This window comes from Lampetra planeri, chromosome 59 (assembly GCF_965212315.1).
Source record: "Lampetra planeri chromosome 59, kcLamPlan1.2.h2, whole genome shotgun sequence".
Classification (NCBI taxonomy): Eukaryota; Metazoa; Chordata; class Hyperoartia; order Petromyzontiformes; family Petromyzontidae; genus Lampetra; species Lampetra planeri.
In genome coordinates, this window is record NC_136165.1 from 1,871,825 (window position 1) to 1,895,077 (window position 23,253).

The 23,253-nt window shown below is 50.9% G+C and overlaps 1 protein-coding gene across 2 annotated transcripts; it reads left to right on the plus strand.

The window, feature by feature from the left end:
* Window positions 1-4,217: 4,217 nt before the first annotated feature.
* On the plus strand, window positions 4,218-21,002 carry LOC144736197 (toll-like receptor 2). 2 transcript variants are annotated; one of them, XM_078618785.1, is made up of 3 exons: window positions 4,218-5,944; window positions 10,626-11,630; window positions 11,986-21,002. In XM_078618785.1, exons 2-3 carry the CDS (start codon window positions 10,639-10,641, stop codon window positions 14,153-14,155), a joined length of 3,162 nt encoding a protein of 1,053 aa, XP_078474911.1. In that variant the 5' UTR covers window positions 4,218-5,944; window positions 10,626-10,638; the 3' UTR covers window positions 14,156-21,002. The 2 variants fall into 2 exon arrangements, with proteins under 2 accessions (XP_078474911.1, XP_078474913.1); XM_078618787.1 differs by having other exon boundaries at window positions 10,631-11,630.
* The last annotated feature ends 2,251 nt before the right edge of the window (window positions 21,003-23,253 follow it).

Genomic DNA, 23,253 nt, shown 5'->3' on the forward strand with positions numbered 1-23,253 from the left:
TTCGTAGGTGTCGAGTGTGCAGGCAGTGCAGCTGCACCACTGGGTCTCATGGGGCATGGGGGGGCAGGCGCTGGGCTATGAGGAAGCGAGTGTGGTTTCTGGCCACGGCTACCATCAGTGGCGAGTGAATGCCTTATCCAGACCCAGCACCACCCCCCCACACTAGACCGCCTCTAGCATTTTACCAAAACCACCAGTTGCTTATAAGCTGCGTTGTGAGCATTTCCATCAAAGAAAACAGTTGACATTTCCGAATTGCCGTTGCTGGTGTAATGACATTTATGGAGTTAATTCGATGACTGTGTACCGCTACACGATAATTTCCATCAAGGAAAACGGTTGAAATTTCCGAATTACTCAACCGTGTAATCGTTCTGGGCTGGCTGACTCACTCACGCCAGGTAAAGTTATTTCCGTCACCAAATCTAATTGCGCTTTTTTTTCCAACAATTCATTTTCAAGTATGTAATTCGCGAAGCACGTCCGCCTAGCTTGTTCCAAAACCGGTTTCTTTTTTTTTTGCCTTCTGTTGTCGCGTCGATGCGACGCTGTGGGGATCGTCGTTGGATGGAACCACCAACCCCCCATGCTCAATCCGGAAATGAGTCTGCGAGCGCGCGGGTTGACTTAAAGCGGACGAAGAGAGGAGGAGCGTTTGACTCGGCTATTAACCGCATCTCCCATGGGCCCATGCTCAATCCACTGCTGGATGTACGAGTCGACCCACCCCGTAGCCGTGGCCACAACACCTCTCCCTTGTGGCGGACGAATCGCCGCCCCCTCCAATAGAACCTGAGTTTGACTCCTGACCATGGCGAAACGGCAGCAGCAGCAGCAGCGTCATCATCGACTGGTTTCAGACCCCGCCTGCCCCTTTATGTCGATTCAGCCTTAAATGTGAATATCGTGCCCGTGGTTCGTGCGTACGACGTCGGCTACCCTTGGGGGGGGGGGGGCAGACAATGAGACAAAGACGGGGGGAAATTGTCCCCGTGTCGCCGTGCCGGCCTCAATACGTGCTCGCCAAACAGCTTCTTATCCTTTCATCTTATTGGTTCTTTCGGTAAAGTCACGTAGAAGGGAAGTAATACAATAATAAAAATAAAACATAAAAAAATATTATGAAAGAAATATTATTTTATTTTATAATGTTTTATTTTTATTATTGTATTACTTCCCTTCTACGTGACTTTACCGAAAGAACCAAGAAGATGAATCCCTGCAGTCACGAAAGCTTTAAATCGAAATTTAGCTTCTTATCCGTCTATCGTGCCCGTGGTTCGTGCGAACGACGTCGGCCACCCTTGGGGGGGAGAGACAATGAGACAAAGACGGAGGGTCACCTTCCCCGTGTCGCCGTGCCGGCCTCAATACGTGCTCGCCAAACAGCTTCTTATCCGTCGTCCGCTGAACGTGCGACATGCAAAGCGACCGCATTCCATTCACAAAGGCGCCCTCTTCCTTCCGACTGCGTAGTCAAATCTCACTTTCGTGTGGACCCGAGGCGCTATTGCCTTGACCACCTTTCACAGCTCGCCGTTCCGTGCCCTCGACTAAAATAGCCACGGCAGGAGATTCTGCGATAAAATCGGAGCAGGTTCGCGCCGATGTTGTCCAGCGATCAGAATTCGCTGGAGATGTATATCGTCTCCGGTGACCTGGCGGAGTCGCCCTTCTGGTTCGGAGATCTGTTATCTTGAATGTTAACGCTGAGCGGTAAAAAAAAACGCTCCCTGTCCGTTCGTAGCCATCCGTGCTAATCGGATGTGGTGTGGGACAATAAACTAAACACAAAGAGCATGGGGCGTCACGATCAACCCCCCCCACCCACTCCATGAAGTTGATTCGGTGTGAACGAAACTGTAGTTCCGTTTGCCATTCGGGTCTGAACCGTGGGGAAAGCCTGTGGTGATTTGTAGCGAAGATAATGGCGATCCCTCTCAAGCCTGCGTGAGTCGGCGGTGTGAGTCCGCTCCACTACCAAACATTGCCCGAGCTCTGCGATCCTCTATAAATGAAGGCGTTCTCGGCCAATGAACGAGTGTTTGTGCATGTGGGAATGAAAGCGGAGCACCCGGAGAAAATCCACGCGCGTGTGAGGGGGCAACGCTGTATCCCACACAGACGGAACGGGTAGAATCCACGTCTTTTTCGGCGCACTTCCTTGTCCCGGTGAGCCGGGATCACAGCGGGTTGATCCGTGCCACGTCGTCCTGGAAGGTAACGGTCATTATCATGAACTCAATATCGATTTAAAGCTTTCGTGACTGCAGGGATTCATCTTCTTGGATCTTTCGGTAAAGTCACGTAGAAGGGAAATAATAAATTAAAATAAAACAATAAAATACAATTCTATGGAGGACGGCTGCTTGCGTTGTAGCCGAAACGTCGTGAGAATTATTTTATAGTGTTTTATTTTTATTATTTTATTATTTCCCTTCTACGTGACTTTACCGAAAGAACCAAGAAGATGAACTCAATACTTCCTAGGACTATTTAAAATCCTGGTTGGGAGGCTGAACTGAGGCCACCATACTCTTTGGTTCTTTCGGTGAAAGTCACGTAGGTAGAAAAAATAATAGATCACGACGTTTCGATCGCAACGCAAGCGACCGTCTTGTGTTGCGATCGAAACGTCGTGATCTATTATTTTTTCTAACTACGTGACTTTTACCGAAAGAACCAAAGAGTATGGATTCCTGCAGTCACGAAAGCTTCAAATCAAGATTGAGGCCATCATCCCTTCCGGGGCCGATAAAATCAATGCCGCCGTGGGTGAAGCCAACCAACAGTGGTTGACTCGTACGGGTGGACTCGTCCCCGTCACAGAAACGTGGAATGTCCAGGACTGGCTCTGCAGGCAGTGCTGTAAACGAGAGATGAACACCAATGTCTGGATGAAATCACTTTTTTTATACGCGCAGCAGGCCGCTGGATTAATTACTGGGCTCGTCGATGATTAACGTTTTATAACGGAGCGATAAGAGATATCGATTTGATCTTGTCGTGTTTGCACGCCTCGTACGCCGCCTGGACCCAAGCCGCCTCGTGAAGTCGAGCAGAAGCCATCAGTTTCATTTGTTGGTATAGCCCTGTGAGCCATTCGGCTCTTGAATCCGGGTGCAACCGCAACAAACAAAAACATGAACAAGTAACATATTAAAGTGACTACGCGCAAACAGAAAAATCCAGGAAAAAACAGCAAAGTCTTCCAGAAAAAAACACCGCATTTCAACGCTGTGTGCAAAATCCCAGTGGGATGCAAGTCAAACAATAACAACCATAAGACAATGTAGATTAAAGTTATCAGTCTAACTCTGGACTACAACAAACAAATATGGCTAAACCAAAAACGTTTTCGAAATCACCAAAATAAAGCTATAAAAGCAATGTAACAGTGATCATCGGAACTGTGGTTGAAATTTGTTCATAACATCGCCTACCGTGGCACAGACGAGTCGACACTCAACCTTCCAGACAAGCGTTTGAAAAGCGAAGACATTTATTGATTTGCGGTGGCTTCTCGCCAAACGCCGCGAAGGGTGAACGATTCACGAGTCACCATTGGAACATCATTTGCCAGTAAAAAAATATGATAATTGGTTTTTTACCCTTCCATCTGGCAACAAAACTGACACTTTTTTTTTTACAAGGTGTCATGTTTGCATAGACCACAATACCTGCGGCCATAATGCAAACAAAAAACATAACTCTGATAATATATGCGCCTTTTGGCGTCATCTGGTCCAACACCATGTGAGACTAGGCCCTAAGGAAAGCTGTCTCGGGTGTGGACCAATCAACTTCAAGGACAGTGCATATATTATCAAAGTTATGTTTTTTTGTTTGCATTATGGCTGCAGGTATTGTGGTCTATGCAAACATGACTCCTTGTAAAAAAGGTGTCAGTTTTGTTGCCAGATAGAAGGGTAAAAAACCAATTATCAGATTCACGACTCGGAGGGCCATTGCAGCTGTAAATCAAAACGCGTCAATAAATGCTCGTTGCCAAATGCAGCGCTCGAGTGCCTTGAGCAACGTTTGCTCGGATTTAATTGCCAACCGGTGCCTCGATCATACGGAGTCATCATTTTCTTTCCTAGGTCATTTAAATGTCTCAATTGAACACGTTAGGGGGCGACCCATTCTTTAATGACGCTGTTCGCTGTTGCTGCTGCTGCCGTTTTGGCAGTAGGTGCACAGGCGCGGTTAATGACGAGAAGATTAACGCGTTCTGTCGCAGTCACAAAACACAGTGTGTGTGTGTGGCCTTAATAGGGGGAGGGAAAAAATGTACATACTGTTTTTAGACAGTTTGGGCACGTAAATTGTTTATTTATGTGCTGTGAAGAAGAAGTCATCGGCCGAAACAAAATGACTCAGTTCTACCTGCTATGGAATAAGGACCATTTCCCCCGAAGCGTCGCTTATTCATTATATATCTTATTCCTGTTCAAGGCCACAGTGACTTTGGGGCGAATGTCTGACGCTATTGGTGCTTGCTCATGCACAGCACCACTGCCAAAGTAGTCATCGCCACAGTTGAAAACACACAAACAAGACAAAGATCCCCCGTATAGCCTTCGCAGACTGTTGGGGCAAGTGCTGTTAGGGAGCACCTTAGAAGGCCGGCACGGCACACGAGGGGGTGGGTGGCCAGCACCACGCCCGGCCGCCTTTGTCTCACCAGGTACTCATTTGAGGCTGAGTCGACCTAGGGAAGGCCCAGGACTGGTGAGCGGGAATCCAAATCGTGTCTCTGCTCGGTAAGTAGCGCACCGCGCTAACCGCTGCTCCACCACTCGCACACAAAGACAAAGATCCCCCCGTGTAGCCTTAGCAGACTGTAGGGGCAAGTGCTGTTAGCGAGCACCTATGAAGGCCGAAACGATACAGACACACACCCAGACACGCACATACAAACACACCCAGACACGCACACACACACCCAAACACGCACATACACACCCAGACACGCACACCCAGACATGCACACACCCAGACACACAAACACGCACACCCAGACACGCGCACACACACGCACACCCAGACACGCGTGTTTAACTCTCTGCCTGGGCACCAATGACGTAACAACATCGAGAGAATAGGAGGAGGAGGGTTTGGCAGAGAGCCCGCCACTCGGTGAAGAGGAAACGCCGCGTGTGGATCAACAGAGAGACGGCCAGTTACGCGTGGCGCTCGTGGTGGGGGCACTCGCCTGTTGGTGCCTAACTCGACAAGGAAGAGGAGGAGGGTTTTGGCAGACTCCGTGTGTTGCGTGTTGTGTGTGGTTATGGGATCTGGCGATGCGGGGGATCTTTGTTGACCGAGCCTCGCGGGGAGCGGTGGCGTTGCGGTTAGCGCTGCGCTGCGCCACCAACCCCGGCCACCCGAGTTCCATTCCCGCTCACGACGGCCGCCAAGATCAGTGACGATTATCCGAACCGGTTCTTGGCATCTCCGAGGGCGACGCGGCCTCAAATGAGCTCCCGGTGCGCCGCGTAACGTATCGCCACCTGGGGAAGACAAAGGCGTCCGGGCGTGGTGCCGACTACCCCAACCCCGTCGTGTGCCACAGTGCCGGCCTCCACAGGTGCTACTCGCTAACGGCACTTGTCCCAGAAGTCTGTTGAGACTATACGGGGCTGGGGAGGAACTTTGTCTTTTCTTTTGTTTATCCGCCTCTCTTGAGTTTCGTGTTGCCGATGGAACGGCCACTGCGCCCTGCTGCTGTCCGCGTGAAGGGGGGCCAATGGGTCGCATTCAATCGGCCGCGACGCCACCGAGTTCCCAGCCACCGCCGCTAGAAGAAGAAGAGGAGGAGGAGGAAGACTTCGACGTTTTGTATCGGCCGTGCGAGCGCGTCTCTTCCGTGGCGGGTCGGTGGCTTTGCGACGCGGCCACGACCGCTCCCACTGCTACGAGTGAGCCCAGGTGCCAGCAGGTAAGGAGGCTTCTCTCTCACCCTGTCGCCGCATGCCCACCGTGGCTGTCGTGCGCGTACCTGCTCGGTGCGCGTTCCGTGCCGCCGACCGCGCGTCAAAGGTGCGGAGCGGATTGTGGACGTGGAGCGGGTGGCGCAACGGCCGAGCGCAAATGCGACGCTTCTGATCTCTTCTTGTTTGCGTGAAGGAGGCAGCAGCAACAGCAGCAGCAGGGGCGATACGCTCAGGGGCTCAGTGTACAACGTCGAGGTCTGCTGCTGGACACGACGAGAGGGCTTCAGGAGACAGAGAGAGAGGTGGAGAGTTGGTGTCGTGTTGTTACTGTTCTTCCTCCGTTGAAGGAGCGTAGACCGCAGTGCGTCTCGTCGCGGGCAGGCGAGTGCCAGTGAGGTTCAAGTCAATTGTGGCTGCCAGAACCAGGCTACGTTATGTCAGCTGGGTCAGGAGGGGGGTGGGGGTGCCCACATTGAGCCAAGCGGCTCTGTGATGACCACAGCCCTAAGGCGGTCGGCAGTGGCGGTAGTTTACGGGACACGGCGGGGTGGAGGGGGACGTGTCCCACTCGCAAGGGGCTACAGCAGCGACCTCGTGCACACCCAGAACTCGCCGCGAGCCGAGATGCAGAACGAACGAGGCACGCGCTCGGGTTCAGTGCCGGATTATCGTAGTAGCAAAAGTAGCAACATGTAGTAGTAGTAGCTACTACATACACTGAGCCCCTGAGCGTATCGCTACATATGCAGTAGTAGCTACTACATATGTAGCTACTACGACAAATGTAGCTACTACACATGTAGTAGTAGCTACACATGTAGTAGTAGCTACACATGTAGTAGCTACTACATATGTAGTAGTAGATACTACATATGTACTACATATGTAGTAGCTACGGGCCCCGCACTTTTAAGGGCCCCGCGCTAATTTAGTTCAAGCTATCAATACCGGTTCAGTGATTCTGTACTATTACTATTATTATAGTACTATACCGCCTTCAAATTTTATGAACGACTGGGTGTTTAAGGCTAGCGATTTGTAGTATTATCTGGCTGTACAGCAAATGAAAAAATACAATTACTTTACTATGCAAGTGAAAAATTTGTGTTTTTATATTTACGTGTTTTTTTTTTATTTAGGGGCCCTGCTCGAATTCAAATCAAGGCCCTTGTCTGAATGTCCTGCCCGCGACAGATATTGTACCGCGTCGAGTGTCGTGGGGGTTTAAACGACCGCTGTGCCAGCTGTCTCGATCTCTCGCCGGTTGTGCAGAGTCAACGAATCTCCCTCGCTCCTCAATGGGAGGGAAGCTCTCTTAGATTTGCGAGCGGCGTATGGCACGCGCAACCGATGGATAGTCGAACACCGGAATTTGGCCGGACCGCAGAGTGACCCCGAGACCACACGCACGATGTGTTAATATTCCATCTGTGCAGCCTGCCGATGAGCTCCCACGTTTGTTTGTTTTTGGTTTTTGGAATTCTTAAAGTCGAGCGCTGTGTTTATCTCGCTGCCTAAGTGCAAAGACAAAAGATCCCCCTCCTGTGTAGCCTCAACAGGCTGTCGGGGCAAAGTGCTGTGAGCGAGCAGCACCTATGAAGGCCGGCACGGCACGGGAGAGGTGGTGTGTGGCCAGCGACACGCCCGGCCACCTTTGTCTCCCCGATGACGATGTTTACACATTAAACCAGGTCCTCATTTTTTTAGCTGAGTCAACCAAGGCGATGCCCAGGACCGATTTAGATAGTTGTCACTGGTGTTGGCCGTGAGCGGGAATCGAACCCGGGTGGCCGGGATCGTAGCGTAGCTCGCTGACCACCCCCCCCCCCACGGACTATTTGTAGCCACATGAGTCACCTGCCCTTGAGCAGCTTAATCATTGCCCCCAAACGCCTGCAACTGTTTATTTTTTCTATAACACTGGGCAACAAAATTAAAAAAAAATTCTGGCCTGGACTTTTGCAGCTGTTTTAGACTAATTTCAGGGTGCTGATTCCAAATCTGATGTCAGATTTGCTCTATCACATCTCATTCTATGCTATCGGCATACCCCATTTTCATTGATTTTACCCGAAATTAACTCTGTCACTTATGATTGCAAGTTGTTGCGAGTCAGTGACTGCTTTAGTGTTAAAATATGGTGCTGTATTTTTAGGATAGTGCGTTTATAATATAATTTTATGTAGATATCCACATTTATGTAATATCTTTCTTCTGCAGTTTTTATTGAAAATGCAATATTTGATATCTCCAAAACCTGATGTGATAGACAAAAACTGATGCCAGATTTGGAATCAGTACCCCAAAATTACCTTAAAACCGTTGGAATACCTTATGCCAGAAAAGTGTGTTGACCAGTGTAATACATGTTTTTTTGGGTTCGCAAATACACGACATTTACAACATTTACAATGTTGTAGATTTGCTGTTTAACACACCGGTTAGTGCTGTACTCGTAACGAATTGGCACGTTCTGTTTACGTGACAAACGCCTTACTCGTTGGCTGTGTCGGGTGGTAGCGGGTTTAACGACAGCACATTTATATTTTTACGCGATCTAATAAAAAAACCTGTACAGTATTATGGATGATATTGGTCACGAAAGCCTCCGTTTTTTTTATTTTTCTCGTCGCAAATAAGGATAAATATGTCAATCGGAAAATCCGCCCACGGATTATCTCTAGAATGGTGACCATTGAGTAGACGAAGCAAGCAGCAGCATTAGCCCTCCTTTGCCAGTACCAAAATATAATAATAGGGGTTTTCCCCTTCTTTCTGGCACAATACTTGTGGTCAATGCACACATGGTTCCTTGTAAAAGGTTTCAGTTTTGTTGCCAGAAAAAAGGTGAAAACCCTATTATTATAGCTGAAGCATATATATATTGGGGGAGGACACATCTCCCCCCCATATTCAAATATGCTCAAAATGTCCCCCCCAATATATTGCTATAAAATAGATTTCTGTTTATATGATTGTGGTTATGGTTGTACTTTATAAATCCCTAATCTCTGCCATTACATACAATGAAACAAGAAAAGGTAAAAAAAAACAGAGCAATGTAATACAATACACTTAGACATTATTGTAAAAAATAAACAAAAAGTCCATCCCATGTGTTAGTGAAGTTTTTTTTATTTAGATTTTTTTTCTGGGGGGGACCCCCAGACCGCCTGGAAGATTGCCCCCCCCCCCCCCAAATGTTGACTACATGGCTCCGGCCTTGAGCTGAAGCAACATCTGGCAACACTTAAGACGCCGATGCTGTGCAAGGTGCCGCCCTCTTTTCCTGCCCTGCGAAGCAATCCGTTGATAGGCTGCAGTTCAGGGGAGCGGTGGCACAGTGGTTGGCGCACCGAGTTCGACAGCCGGCCACGGTTAAGGGGCCGTCCATAAATGACGTCACGCACCTGGGGGGGGGGGGGGGGTCAGACATTTGTGACGATGTGTGACGATGGGGGGGGGGGGTGAGAAATGTGACGTCACATCAAAATGCGCAACTTTAAATAAATATAGACAACACGTTCTACTTAATTAAATAGACTTTTTAAATCAATGTTTACTCCTACAACATCAGAGTGCAGCGCCACATTAAATACGCACTACAATAACAATAGTTTAAAGCGATTTGAAGCATGTGTTTTTTTTTGGGGGGGGGGGGGGCAGAGCTTTGTGACGTCATATTTGAGATATCGGACCTCCCCCCCTCCCCTTGCCCGGATCCACCGGTGACCACGCGGCAGTCAGACCCCCCTCAAATATGACGTCACAAAGCTTTGCCCCCCCCCCCCCCCAAAATAAAACATGCTTCAAATCTCTTTAAACTATTGTCATTGTAGTGCGTGTTTAATGTGGCGCTGCACTCTGATGTTGTAGGAGAAAACATTTATTAAAACGTCCATTTAATTAAGTAGAACGTGTTGTCTATATTTATTTAAAGTTGCGCATTTTTATGTGACGTCACATTTTAACCCCCCCCCCCCCTCGTCACACATCGTCACAAATGTCTGACCCCCCCCCCCCTAGGTGCGTGACGCCATTTATGGACGGCCCCACTGCACTGCCTCGACTCTGCTTAGATCCGCGGCGCGTTCTGGGCTCATCGAGTTCGAGTCGCGTGTACACTTTTTGCCGAGCGAAAATAAAGTGTTTACTTAAGCGTGCAAATTCTGGACCGGTTTTTTTTGCCTTTCCGGTTCTGCGACAACTCCCAGGCTTGTCAAACAATCACCCGCTGCTGATATTAACCGCCACGTTATTGATGTGCGCCTTGACTCTAAACCACATGTCCCCCCCCCCCCCAATAAGCCCTGCCTAGCGGCGTATAGTTGAGGGTTTGTCCATCTCACGTACGGCATGGAATGTGCGATGCTGCGCTGTAACATGTGTAAATCGCAGGTTAGTGTAGGGCACAGCCTGCAGTCACCGCAGGCTGCAGCGAATCACACGGAACACACCGAGCACGTTAACTCTCGTGAACGCTGAAGCCAAATCCGTCGTTGTACCGCACTTCTATGCTGCCACGTCTACCTATGCCCCCCCCCCCCCCACGTTCACCGACCCAAACTGACCAGCGTGGTGAAGTGCGGTCAACTTAAACCCCACGACCGGTACAGCGTGATGCGATTGGCCCTCGTCCCGCAGTGGATCAATATCTGTGTGTGTGTGAACGTGTCTTTGCGTCAGACCAGGCGGAACGATGCTTCCCAGTTTCTGGACCACACCCATGGCAACCTTCTTGCTGTGCTCCCTGCTACCCATCGCTGGATGGGCGACACCAGACAGAGATCGCGAGCCCTTGGGGTCAGCGTTGGGCTCGGCAGAAGCAGCAGCAGGGACGGTGGTGTTAACATTACCGGTGCAGTCAACCGGGGGGTCAGTATTGAGGTCAACAGGGAGGTCAGCAACAGGTCCAGCGTCGAGGTCACCAGCAGCGTCAACAGCAACGGCTTCATCGTCGGTGTCATTGGTCGAGTCACTAGCCGGGTTATTGGACGAGTCAAGAGTGGCGTCAACGGCTAGATCATCCGCCAGATCACCTGCTGGGTCACCAGCTACGCCACCGTGGGAGTCGAGAAGGGACGAGTCACCGGCTGGGTCATCAGCTGGGTCATCGGCTGGGTCATCGGCTGGTTCATCAGCTGGGTCATCAGCTGAGTCATCAGCTGGTCTATTGGCTGGGTCATCAGCTGGGTCATCGGCTGGGTCATCAGCTGAGTCATTGGCTGGGTCATCGGCTGGTTCATCAGCTGGGTCATCGGCTGGGTCATCAGCTGGGTCATCAGCTGGTCCATTGGCTGGGTCATCAGCTGGGTCATCGGCTGGGCCATCGGCTGGGTCATCAGCTGGGTCATCAGCTGGTCCATCGGCTGGGTCATCAGCTGGGTCATCAGCTGGTCCATCGGCTGGGTCATCCACGGGGTCGGTGGAGGCAGCCGAGAACTGCAAGCTGACAGACTCGCACGCGGACTGCTCGGGGCGCAGGCTGACGCGCGTGCCCCAGGGGCTGCCGGCGAACATCTCCTCGCTGGACCTGTCGCGGAACGAGCTGGTGGAGTTGGGCGAGTGGGCATTCGGGCGCTACCCGCTGCTGCGCCAGCTCAAGCTGCAGTTCAACGTTATGGCGCGCATGCACGACCACGCCTTCCTTGGCTGCAAGGCCCTCGAAGAGCTCGACCTCTTCAACAACAGGTGACGCGGATGCGGGCGTGTGGGCGGGCGGTCGCGCAGGCGGAGAGACGGACGCGTTGGGATGGATGGGCCGACGTACGGACGTACGGATAGATGGACGGAAGAACGAACGGGAGAAACGAATGGACGGATGGGCGGGTGGGTTGGACGCACTGACACATGGACGCATGTGCCGGCCAAAAAATTTACAGATATAAGAATTTTGAAACGGCGGGGGTGGGGTGGGGGGTGCGGTTTCTGAGCATTGAGCAGCGGGGGGGGGGGGGCTCGATCCCTTCCAGCATTGCTGACGCTGCGGGGGGGGGGGGGGGTTCTGGTTGTGCGTCACGTGACCCTTCCCCCTCTCCGCCCGCAGCCTCACGGTGGTGCCCGACGCTCAGCTGTTGCCTCTGCTCGGCAGCCTGCGCATGCTCAACGTCTCGAACAACATGTACCAGCGCGTCGAGCTGGGCACCACCTTCTCGCGCCTCACCTCGCTGCGCCACCTGTGGCTCGGCGGCGAGCTGGTGTCGGACGTGCGGGTTGACGACCTCGCGGCCCTCCGCTCGCTCGACTTGACGATCTTCTCCCTCAAGACCGGGCAGGGCTTCCGGAGCTATGAGCCGGGGGCCCTGGCCTCGCTGGCCGGGAGCGCCAAGCCGGCCATCACCCTGGACTGCGACTTGGACGCGGCGCCGACGGCGGTGACTCCGATGCTGGCCGACCTCGCGGCCACGAGCGTCCACAGCCTGCGCTTCCGTCGCCTCTTCGCCACCAACTACTACACGGGCGCCGACGACCTATTCGCGCCGCTGCCGCGCCTCTCCGGCCTGCGCAACCTCGAGTTCTTCCGCGGCAAGTTCAACGAGAACCTGCACTACCTGATCCTCAAGCACCTGCAGCGCAGCGCCGTGAAGGGAATGGCGCTCATCGCCGTCGACTTCACGAAATCGGCCGTGACGGAGCGACCCCGCGTGCCTGTGGGGATGCTGCCGTTGCGGGCGCTAGCCTTCCGCGACATCACCAACCCGGACGTGCTGCTGTTCGACGGCAACTTCAACTGGTACAGTTGCCTCGACGTGCTGACGATCAACAACGTCAACTTCAACGACATCCCATGCCCCGCCTGGGCCGCCATGCGCCGCGTGGTCACGGCGGACATCTCCAACAACCGGCTCACGGACTCGGCTCTCCTCAACGTGGGCTGCGACTACCGCGGCACGGTGCCACTCCTAGGCACGCTACTGCTCGCCGAAAACGCGCTGACACGGCTGGCGACAGTGGCGCAGCTGGTGCGCGATTGGGGCGCGCTGCGCAACATCTCGCTGGCGCGCAACTCTATCGGCGGCGCGGTCGAGCGCTGCAACTGGAGCCAGCCGATCGATTGGCTGGACCTGTCGTACAACCGCGCGGCGGGCGACGTCTACGGCTGCCTGCCGCTCACGCTGCGCCACCTCGACCTGTCCTTCAGCGACGTCGACCGGCTCGACCTCGGCTACTTCGCCCGCGCCAACAGGCTCGAGTGCCTGCTGCTCAGCGGCAACAACATCAAGTACATCCCGTCGGGCTGGCGAGCGCCTGTCCTGCGCTTCCTTGCCATCGACCGCAACTCCTTCGGCGTCATCGACCGTGGCACCTTCGAGCTCATGGTGGCCCTGCGCAGCCTGCGGGCTGACAACAACCCTTTCCAGTGCACCTGCGACCTGTGGGGCTTCCTGTCGGAGGTGCGGGCCCACGACTCGCCCGTGCGACTCGAGGGCTGGCCCAACAACTACACGTGCTACCACCCGGCGCAGCTGCTGGGCACGCAGCTCGAGCGTTTCCGACCCGGCTCGCTGGAGTGCGACGTGCGACTCGTGGTGCTGGTGTCGGTGGTGGTGACGGCGGCACTGGCGGTCGTGTGCCTCGCGCTGTGCCGCCGCTTCGACGTGCCCTGGTACATCTGCGCAATGTGGAACCTGCTGCGGTCGAAGCGGCGCAAGCGGATGAGGGGGGGCGGCAGGCAGTTTGCGCCGGGGGGGCGGGACTACCGCTTCCACGCGTTCATCTCGTACAGCCACGAGGACGCCGCGTGGGTGCGCGAGAACCTCATGCCGCAGCTGGAGTCGGCGCGCCCGCCGCTGCGCGTGTGCGTGCACGAGCGCGACTTCACGCCCGGCATGTGGATCATCGACAACATCATCGACAGCATCGAGCTGAGCCGCAAGGTGATCTTCGTGCTGTCCAGTGCCTTCGTCGACAGCGAGTGGTGCAACTACGAGCTGTACTTTGCGCACCAGCGGCCGGCGCACGACGCCATGGAGGACCTCGTGCTGCTCCTCAAGGAGCCCATCCGCCCCGAATCGCTGCCCAGCCGCTTCTGCAAGCTGCGCAAGTTGCTGTCCAAGAAGACCTACCTGGAGTGGCCCGCGGAGGCCACCAAGCAGAGCTTTTTCTGGGCCCAGCTCAGGGCTATCCTGAGATACGAGGATGGGCTGCTATTGGAGGACGTGGGGACTGAGGGGCTCAAGGTGGAGGAAGCCGGGGACAAAAGCCATCCGTTTTGAGGGGGTGTCGTCGGTCCGCGTGTCTCCGGGCGGCGGCATCTCGACCTCCTAGTTTCGCATGTCTCTTCCTGAGCGATGCAGATTAGCGAGCAGGGGGTAGCGACAGGCTTACTGAAGTGACTGGACTTGGTGCTGCCGATAAGAGAATTGCTTTTATTTTAATCTGTTACCCAGAAAAGTCTGCCTCGTTCTTCTTCAGGCCTAGTTGAGATCTTCGGTTGTGGCGAGGCCTTTGGGGTAGGCTCTGAGGCCTGGCCAGGGTCTTCGGAAGGGTGTCGTTTGAGGGGCTTGCCGTAACCTTCCAGGAAAGCCTCGCTGAGTGTCAACATTGTCTTTCAGGAGGACCCCTGATGGGTTGTTCGGGAGAATTGCCACTTGTTCTGGTTGTCCCAGGATCGCCATTTTTTTGGCAAATCAATGTATGTTGTTGGAGGATCAGATGTGGCGGTCACAGACTCCAGGATTCAGTTTTTTACTCGTCTATAGAGCCGCGGCACCATACTCGACCAGAATATAACAAGGGCTCTACACATTCGACCACTATTGAGTCGTGTATCATAATATCAACAAGGATCGAGTATTGCAACTTACTACGCTACGGGATGTCTGGCATAACATTACCAAGCTGCATCATATATTAAATTCTTTGGCACATGTCATGATGGGCACTGCAAGATCTGACCATCTGCTTTCAGTGCTCGTGACTCTGCATTGGCTTCCAGTTGACGAACGAATACAATATAAGTTCGCACTCATTACACACAAAGTGCTTTCCACAAATGAACCACAATACCTTGCTGATGTCGTCAAGGATCATAAACCACCATGCCAACTCCGGTCATCATCACAGCGGCTTTGGGCTAGCCATTGAACAAAGACGGTCACCGCATCGCACGCTTTCAGATGCGCTTCTGCCATTGGAGCTATGCACCTTTAAATCTAGATTGAAAACTAATTTCTTTAGAACTGTCTTATGTGTTCCGTTTGTTGTCTTTCCCCCGCACCTCCGATTAGCACGTGTGGCTACGTACGGTGCGAAAGAAGTTCAACACACATACGTGTGTGCCGTGCCAATGTGAGCCTTGCCAATGTGTGCCGTGCCAATGTTTGCCGTGCCACTATACTCGCATGGCGATCTGACCCAAAATCAATTGCGAATAATATCGGTCGCGAAGGTCCACGTGTGCGCTAAATCCACGCTTTTTTTGATTGTTTGACAAAAACAAACACGTCCCCAATTTCAGTGGCATTGAATTAGCACCAAGCGAAATTCTCGACCACTTTTTTTTTACATTCCAGTGTTTCGTGAGCAGAGTCGGGCTGCTCGCTCGAACCCGTCGACGCCGGTTGAACTGCCAGATGCGTTTATAGGCAAGAACCCTTTTAAGTCGGGTTCTGGGTCTTGGCTCGAGGGTGCTCTTTGCTAAATGCCCTCTGTACGTCGAATTGTGAACGACGGCAGAAATCGACGTTCCCGCAGCTCACTCGCAAACCCCATTGCTGCAGAAGAAGCTGATTCTCCAGCGTCAGTGCCAAAGATCTGTTCCTCATCCGTCCCGCTGCCGTTTCGGCTGCGAGGAAGGGACACATGGAATCCATTTGACAAAGAAGCCTGGGGGTTATTTATTTATTTAACCAAAGCGGATGTGCGTGTGTGTGGGGGGGTTCACAACAAAACAAAACCAATGTGGTATGAGTTTGCGTTTTTTCACGACCGCATAGGTTCTCACGGTTGTTGCTTGGCGCGATGTCCAACGTTTCGTGCCGCACGCCTTCGCGAAGCGAACCGAAGAAGCTCCCCCCCCCTGCCCCCCCTCGCACGCGTGTGTCAATAACGCCACGTGCGTTTGTGTGTGTGGCCTTCAAATGGAGAAATATAGAATAGGCATTGGCCCTTCTTCAAATAGCACCCAATCGAGTAGGGTCATTTGCCCGAAACGTCGCCTATCATATATATATATTTTACTTTCAAGGCCGTACCGGGCGTCATAATTGACAGATCGTGTTGCGTTTGTTTGTCGTTTGCGCTTTGACTGTCAACGTAGCAGCGGCGGCGGCAGCAGCAGTCTTCACCAAATCGGTTGTCGGTCAAAACACGTGAAAGGGCGCTGTGATTGTAAGTGAACGAGGAACTTGATCTCTGCGATGAACATTTGAGTTTGCTGCGGTGTAACATCGCCAGCGTGGGGGAACTGTGAATGTATTATTTTTCAGATGGAAATGGGTGATGACAAAAAAAACAATGTTGCTCGCTTGGATTCACAAATCGAAAATATTTTTTGAGACTTTGAGTGATCGGAGACGGTTTGGTTCAACCAGCTGGCGCCTTCAAAGCGAAAGTTGTGATCGAGTGCTTCCTCGCGAAAAGTAAATTGCCAGCGACATTTTTTCATTACCTGAGCTGTAACAAAACAACAACAACAGCTCTTCAGGAACGGAACCACGAACTGAATTGAAGAAGCTCAACATCGCGTGGACGCCTTGCATCTCATTTCCAGGCGCTTTGCTTTGCCAGCGGCGCGTCAGGGTCAGACCACGTGCACACACGGAGTGTGCGGATCGACTGGAAGTTCTCGGATATCGTAATGAATGTACAATGACTGCTCGTTTGGGAGGGCTCGCGGGAAAAATGTGCATCGTACGGTGGCGCTGGCGGTTAGCGCTGCGCTACGAACCTGATGACCCGAGTTCGATAACCGCTCACGACCACCGCCAGTAACCGGTGGTGATTATCTAAAATCGGTCCTGGGCCTCCCCGCAAATCAGTATCTGGTGTGGTGTGTCAACAAAAAGCCACTGTGGAGACAAAGGCGGCCGGGCGTAACGTTGGCCAACCATCCCCACGTGAGCCGTGTCAGCATGGCTGGCTGCATCCATCAGTTCCCACCAGCGGTGAAAGAATATATTTTGAGGCGTCTTGCTGCCATAGATAGGCACTTTCTAAATTACACGTACATTCATTATGTAAAGTTTACTCCGACGCATAACTTGCTATCAGTGTCCAATGGACAAAGCTCAATGTGACTGGTCGCTCTAATCCACGCCGTTTCTCTCCGGTAATTTTAATCTTTACATTCTGCCCAGCGCGATGGCGGGGAGGCTGTTACACAGAGGTCGCAAACGGGTTTTGATTCCTTACCCGTACCCGTATCCGGCCGCACCAGGGTCACAAACGGGTACCCGTACCTTACCCGATATCCGGCTACCCGTCCCCGGCCGGATATCGGGTAGGGTACGGGTATCGGGTACCCGATTGCGATCTCTGGGATGAAGCCATGTTGCAGGCGCGGGTGGGTTGATTCTAGGAACTTGAATTGTGACAAGACGTTGGGAAATGAGTGATAAACGGTTACTCACCAGTGGCTCACGGCCTTCTCACTCATTGGTTGGGGTGAGTCACGTGCGGCTACCCGTACCCGTACCCGGCCTCACCAGGGTCGCAAACGGGTACCCGTACCCGGCCGGGTACGGGTAGCCGGGTATTGGGTAGGGTACGGTTATCGGGTACCCGGTTGCGACCTCTGCTGTTACAGCATTTCGGATGGGACGAAGAGCGCCACGCGGTCGCTCCGGTTGTGGACGCCGCGACCCGTCTCTCGAGCGACGCGATTGGTTGTTTGCTGCCACAACTCGAAAGTGTTTTGCGACGAGTATTTCTGTGTCAGTGTTACGTTTAAATCAGTGTTAATCGTTTACCAAACGGATGTCTGTGTGTGTGTGATTTATTTTTGCCCGTTATTGAAGAGCAACGTTACTGCCCGCTTACACTTGCCCAGACAGCGGCGGCTTGTGACGTCGCCTTGTGACGTCGCCTTGTGACGTCGCCTTGTGACGTCGCCTTGTGACGTCGCCTTGTGACGTCGACTTGTGACGTCGCCTTCTTTTGACGTTACCAGGGGGTCGTCCATAAATGACATCACGCGATTTTTGACGATTTTTGACCCCCCCCCCCCTCGTCACACGGCGTCACAAAAAGTCAGACCCCCCCCCCTCAAATATGACGTCACAAAGCCCCCCAAAACCATATTTCTATTTTGAAAATAAAACATGCTTCAAATGGCTTTAAACTATTGTCATTGTAGTGCGTATTTAATGTGGCGCTGCACTCTGATGTTGTCGGAGTGTTGTTATAACAATTAGTGTTGTTATAACAATTCTATATTTATTTAAATTTGCGCATTTTGATGTGACGTCACATTTCTCAACCCCCCTCCCCCTCGTCACACATCGTCACAAATGTCTGACCCGCCCTCCCCGCCCTCCCCGCCTTGGTGCGTGACGTCATTTATGGACGTCCCCCCACCTCCAGATCTGCTTCAATATTCACTGTGTAATAGATTTCAAAACATGTGATGGAGCATTACCACATGATACCATCAAAATATGAACTGCTCTATATATTCCAATGCAAGGATGAGAACTTAAAAGATACGAATTGCTTCCAACATGTATTTATTAAAATCAAACATAGAACAACTGTTAAGTAAATAAATAAATGTATAATAATAATAATCAAAAATAAAACAATTCCAATAAGAAAGTAAGAGGACTTTTCAAATCGCAAAGAATCCTAGCCTTTGAGATTTGCTAATCGCATTGTTTCAAATTGCGAATTCGTTTTGAAATCGACTCATCGTTCAGCCCTCGTCTGAACCTCCCGCAGACGTACCCCATCTTGTCCACGGCTGAAACCGTTTCCCCTGTCCGGTGCAACAACGCCACTGCATAGCCGCTGTTCCTCACCGCCTGTCCAGTGCCGGAATTATCGTAGGAGCAAAAGTAGCCACAAATATAGCTACGGGTCCCGCACTTTCAAGGGCTCCGCGCTCAATGCTTTCAAGCTATCAGTTCCGGTTCAGTGATTCTGCACTTGCTCTATCACAATAGTACTATACCGCCTTCAACTTTTACGAACGATTGGGTGTTTAAGACATTCTTGGTTCTTTCGGCAAAGTCATGTAGAAGGGAAATAATAAAATAATACATTTAAAACATAATAAGATAAAATTCTCACGACGTTTCGGTCACAACGCAAGCAGCCGTCCTCAGGTGAAGAACAGGGCTGTCGGAAAGACAGCGTCCTAATGAACACTGCTAAGCTTGGCAGCGTATTTTTAAGCTGGGTCGGGGGAGGACAGAGCCTTGACAAAGGAGTTTACATATCAACAGAGGAATTTAGCATGTTGATGACAAATGCAGATATGGGTGTTTAAGGTTAGCAATTTGTCATAGTATCTGGCTGTATAGCAAATGAAGAACATACAATTACTTGACTGTGCAAGTAAAGAAATGTTTATATCATGAGACCTCTTTTGCCAGTACCAAAATATAATAATAGGTTCCCCCCCCCCCTTTTTTCTGGCAACAAAACTGAAGCCTTTTTACAAGGAATCATGTTTATATTAACCACAATACCTGCGGTCAGAATGCAAACAAAAACACACTCTGATAATGTATGCATTGTCCTTGAAATTGATTGGTCCACACCAGAGACAGCTTTCCTTAGAGCCTAGTCTCATGCGGTGTTCGACCAGATGACGCCTTTTGGTGTGGACCGATCAATTTCAAGGATAATGCATACATTATCAGAGTATGTTTTTTGGTTTGCATTCTGACCGCCGGTATTGTAGTTAATGTTAACAAGATTCCTTGAATTTTTGTTTTAGTTTTGTTGCCAGGAAAAAGGGGAAAACCCTATAATAAAAAATATGTGTTTTTAATATTGATGTTTTGTTTTTTTAGGGTACCTTTCTAACAAATGCTACATAGCTTAGTCCGGCACTGTGCCTGTCTCTGTTTGTCCTCCACCACCACCAACCTTGCGTTGAGCCCAAACGTTTCAAGTCAATTTCCTTCCGCAGGCTGCCTCTCTCTCGTCGTTGAGGGACCTGAAGCGCGGTGCGTCCTCAGAAACAACACGTGGGCAGATGCTCGCAATCGCGAGATGCACTGCACCGCTACATACACGCAGCGGGAAATGCACGCACCATGAGATACACACCGCGAGATACACGAAGCGGGAGATGCGTGCACTACTAGTCTACTAGATACACGAACCGTTAGATCTGTGCACCGCTAGATGCGTGCATCGCTAGATATACAAACTGCGAGATACACACACCGCTACATACACGCACCGGGAGATGCACGCACCGCAAGATACTCGTAACGGGCCGGTGCGCATCGTAAGACACCGCAGGCTCACGTGGGGATTGACCATGGCTGGTGATGACTGCGATGATTATGAATTGGAATGTCGTTGTCAAAATTACGTGGGGGCGCGTTTACGGTACAGTGTCCACCGTGCGAGGGGTTTTTTCACGGCTGTCAACCCATAACGGTTTAACCCGTATTATTGTACAGGGAAATTTAGTTTTCCGGGTCCATACGGCGTACAGCCGTCTCAATACGGGCAGATTTTTTTTGAGATTTGTTTGTGTTTCTTCCTTGTGATGGGACTTTGTAGGATGAACATTGAGTTTTATATGGGGCACGGGGTGACCAATAATGTCTGAATTGGTCTGTAATAAGTTAGGGCACTGATAAGGGGTTGAGAGGTATGCACATCTGTGCTCCAAACCTCCTCCAAAAGCGTGGGGGAGACCTTCATCCGTCAGTGGATTGATAAAGGACCCTACATCCATTAACAATTGCTCTAAATCAGATGCTGCCGTTTGATGCCACGTGCACAGTGTGGATCGCTCAGGGAATTGTGGTTCAGGGATGAGGTTGTTACTGCCAAAGGGTTTTGTTCTGCGTGTCAATTGTTCAATTTCAGCCCAATTTCTGCTTCTGGCATTCCCTCGCCAGGTTGAAATAAAATCGGTGCTCTGTGTTTCACAATTAACGTGTTGTTCTCGCAGTTTAATTCCTTCCAGAACCATCGCAAGAACAAAGTGAATTTTCTCCGCCTGACTCACGTCGTGTGTCTAGTGGACCGCGAGCTCCGGCGCTCGAGTGGGCACGGTCATGGCAACGTACATTCCAGCAACCTTCTGGAATGTTCCACATGCCGCTCACCACAATTGCCCCAAATGCGGCCAGATTTAGGAAGCTTGGGTAATCGTCGGCGCGAGCTCACTTCATGGCTCCCTTCCCAACTCGTTCGTCTCCTGCGGTTCCTCTGCAGTTGTCAAGAACGTTGTGCACTTAAAAGGACAAATGTGTCATAGGCAGCGATTGTGAAATGAAATTTGCGCCTTACGACTCCTCTGTCTAAAACTAAACATTATCATTATTGATAATTGGTTTTTTACCCTTCTATCTGGCAACAAAACTGACACCTTTTTTTACAAGGAGTCATGTTTGCATAGACCACAATACCTGCAGTCATAATGCAAACAAAAAAACATAAGTTTAACACGTAGGCTTTCGCGACCAATATTGTTCATAATCAACGATTTTTGGGTTTAGATCGCGTTATTTATAAATGTGTCGTAACCCTCCACCACCCGACACGGCCAATCAGTAAAAAAAAAAGTGTCACGTTGACAAAAGACAAATAGTTCACTGCTTTAGCCCACCGGTGTGTTGAAGCGTGAAACCACAACATTTACAATTTGAGTACGACGTTTCGCTGGTAATTGCATCCAGCATCATCGTCGTACGTCGTACTCAAATTGTAAATGTTGTGGTTTCACGCTTCAACACACCGGTGGGCTAAAGCAGTGAACTATTTGTCTTTTGTCAACGTGACACTTTTTTTTTTACTGATTGGCCGTGTCGGGTGGTGGAGGGTTACGACACATTTATAAATAACGCGATCTAAACCCAAAAATCGTTGATTATGAAAAAAACATAACTCTGATAATGTATGCACTATCCTTGAAGTTGATTGGTCCACACCCAAAACAGCTTTCCTTAGAGCCTAGTCTCACATGGGTTGGACCAGATGACGCCAAAAGGCGCACAACTCAAAGACAATGCACCATCAGAGTATGAGAGCTCGGGGTAAGCATTTACACCATTGGAACCTCATTTGCCAGTAAAACAACTTCAAGGACAGTGCATACATTATCAGAGTTATGTTTTTTATTTGCATTATGACTGCAGGTATTGTGGTCTATGCAAACATGACTCCTTGTAAAAACCAATTATCATATTTTTTACTGGCAAATGAGGTTCCAATGGTGTAAATTATCATTATTGTTGTTGTTAAGCAGGGTGGAATGATTGGATGGGCGACCACTTAGCCAGGGCAGCCCAGAGGTTCGTGGAGGCCTAGGCTAGCACGCCACGTGGGGTTCCCTTGCTCGTGAGCGACAATAACCGGGCCAGTTGTGATGCCCTCTTCTGTGCGAGGCCTGGGTCAAAATAGCCCCTGAGGCAGCCACCTCTCCGGGCAGGTTGACCACCACGCATTTAACTAAACTATTTATTTTACCAGGTGAAGACCCACTGAGCTATTTGGCTCTCTTTCAGACGCGATCTGCCCGTAAATGACAGCCCAATTTAGTAGCTTTTCATGTGACAATGTATAGCAGCCAAATACTAAATGTGGAGATAAAAAAACGGCGTACCTGGAGAAAAGACCACGCGACCACGGGGAGAAAATGCAAACTCCAAATATACAGCAGCAGGCGTCAGTGTCGGGATCGAACCCACGACCTCATGTATACCAGGAGAGGGAGTTAACATCTCACAGCCACCGGGGAGCCCTATATACAAAAATAACTCACCACATTCGTCAACAACGCTGTGGCCCTGAAAGTAAAACAAATATATGTGTATGGCAGGCGAGGTTTCAAGTATTTTCACATTGCGCAATGAACCCAGCGAATCGAGTTTGTCGACCAGCCTCGGATAGCAGCGGTGGTGAGTGAAACCAGCACGGATCGAAATCCCCCTGATTTCACCTTCACACAGCATGGTGAAGTACGGTTCAACATCCACCATGGCTGACCACCATGTGGATTGAGAGGCCCAGCGGTGCATGGACAAAACGATGTAAAATTACATTTTCATTTAAAGCTTTCGTGACTGCAGGGATTCATATTCTTGGTTCTTTCTGTAAACGTTGTGAGAATTGTATTGTTTTATATTTTTATTACTTTATTATTTCCCTTCTACGTGACTTTACCGAAAGAACAAAGAAGATG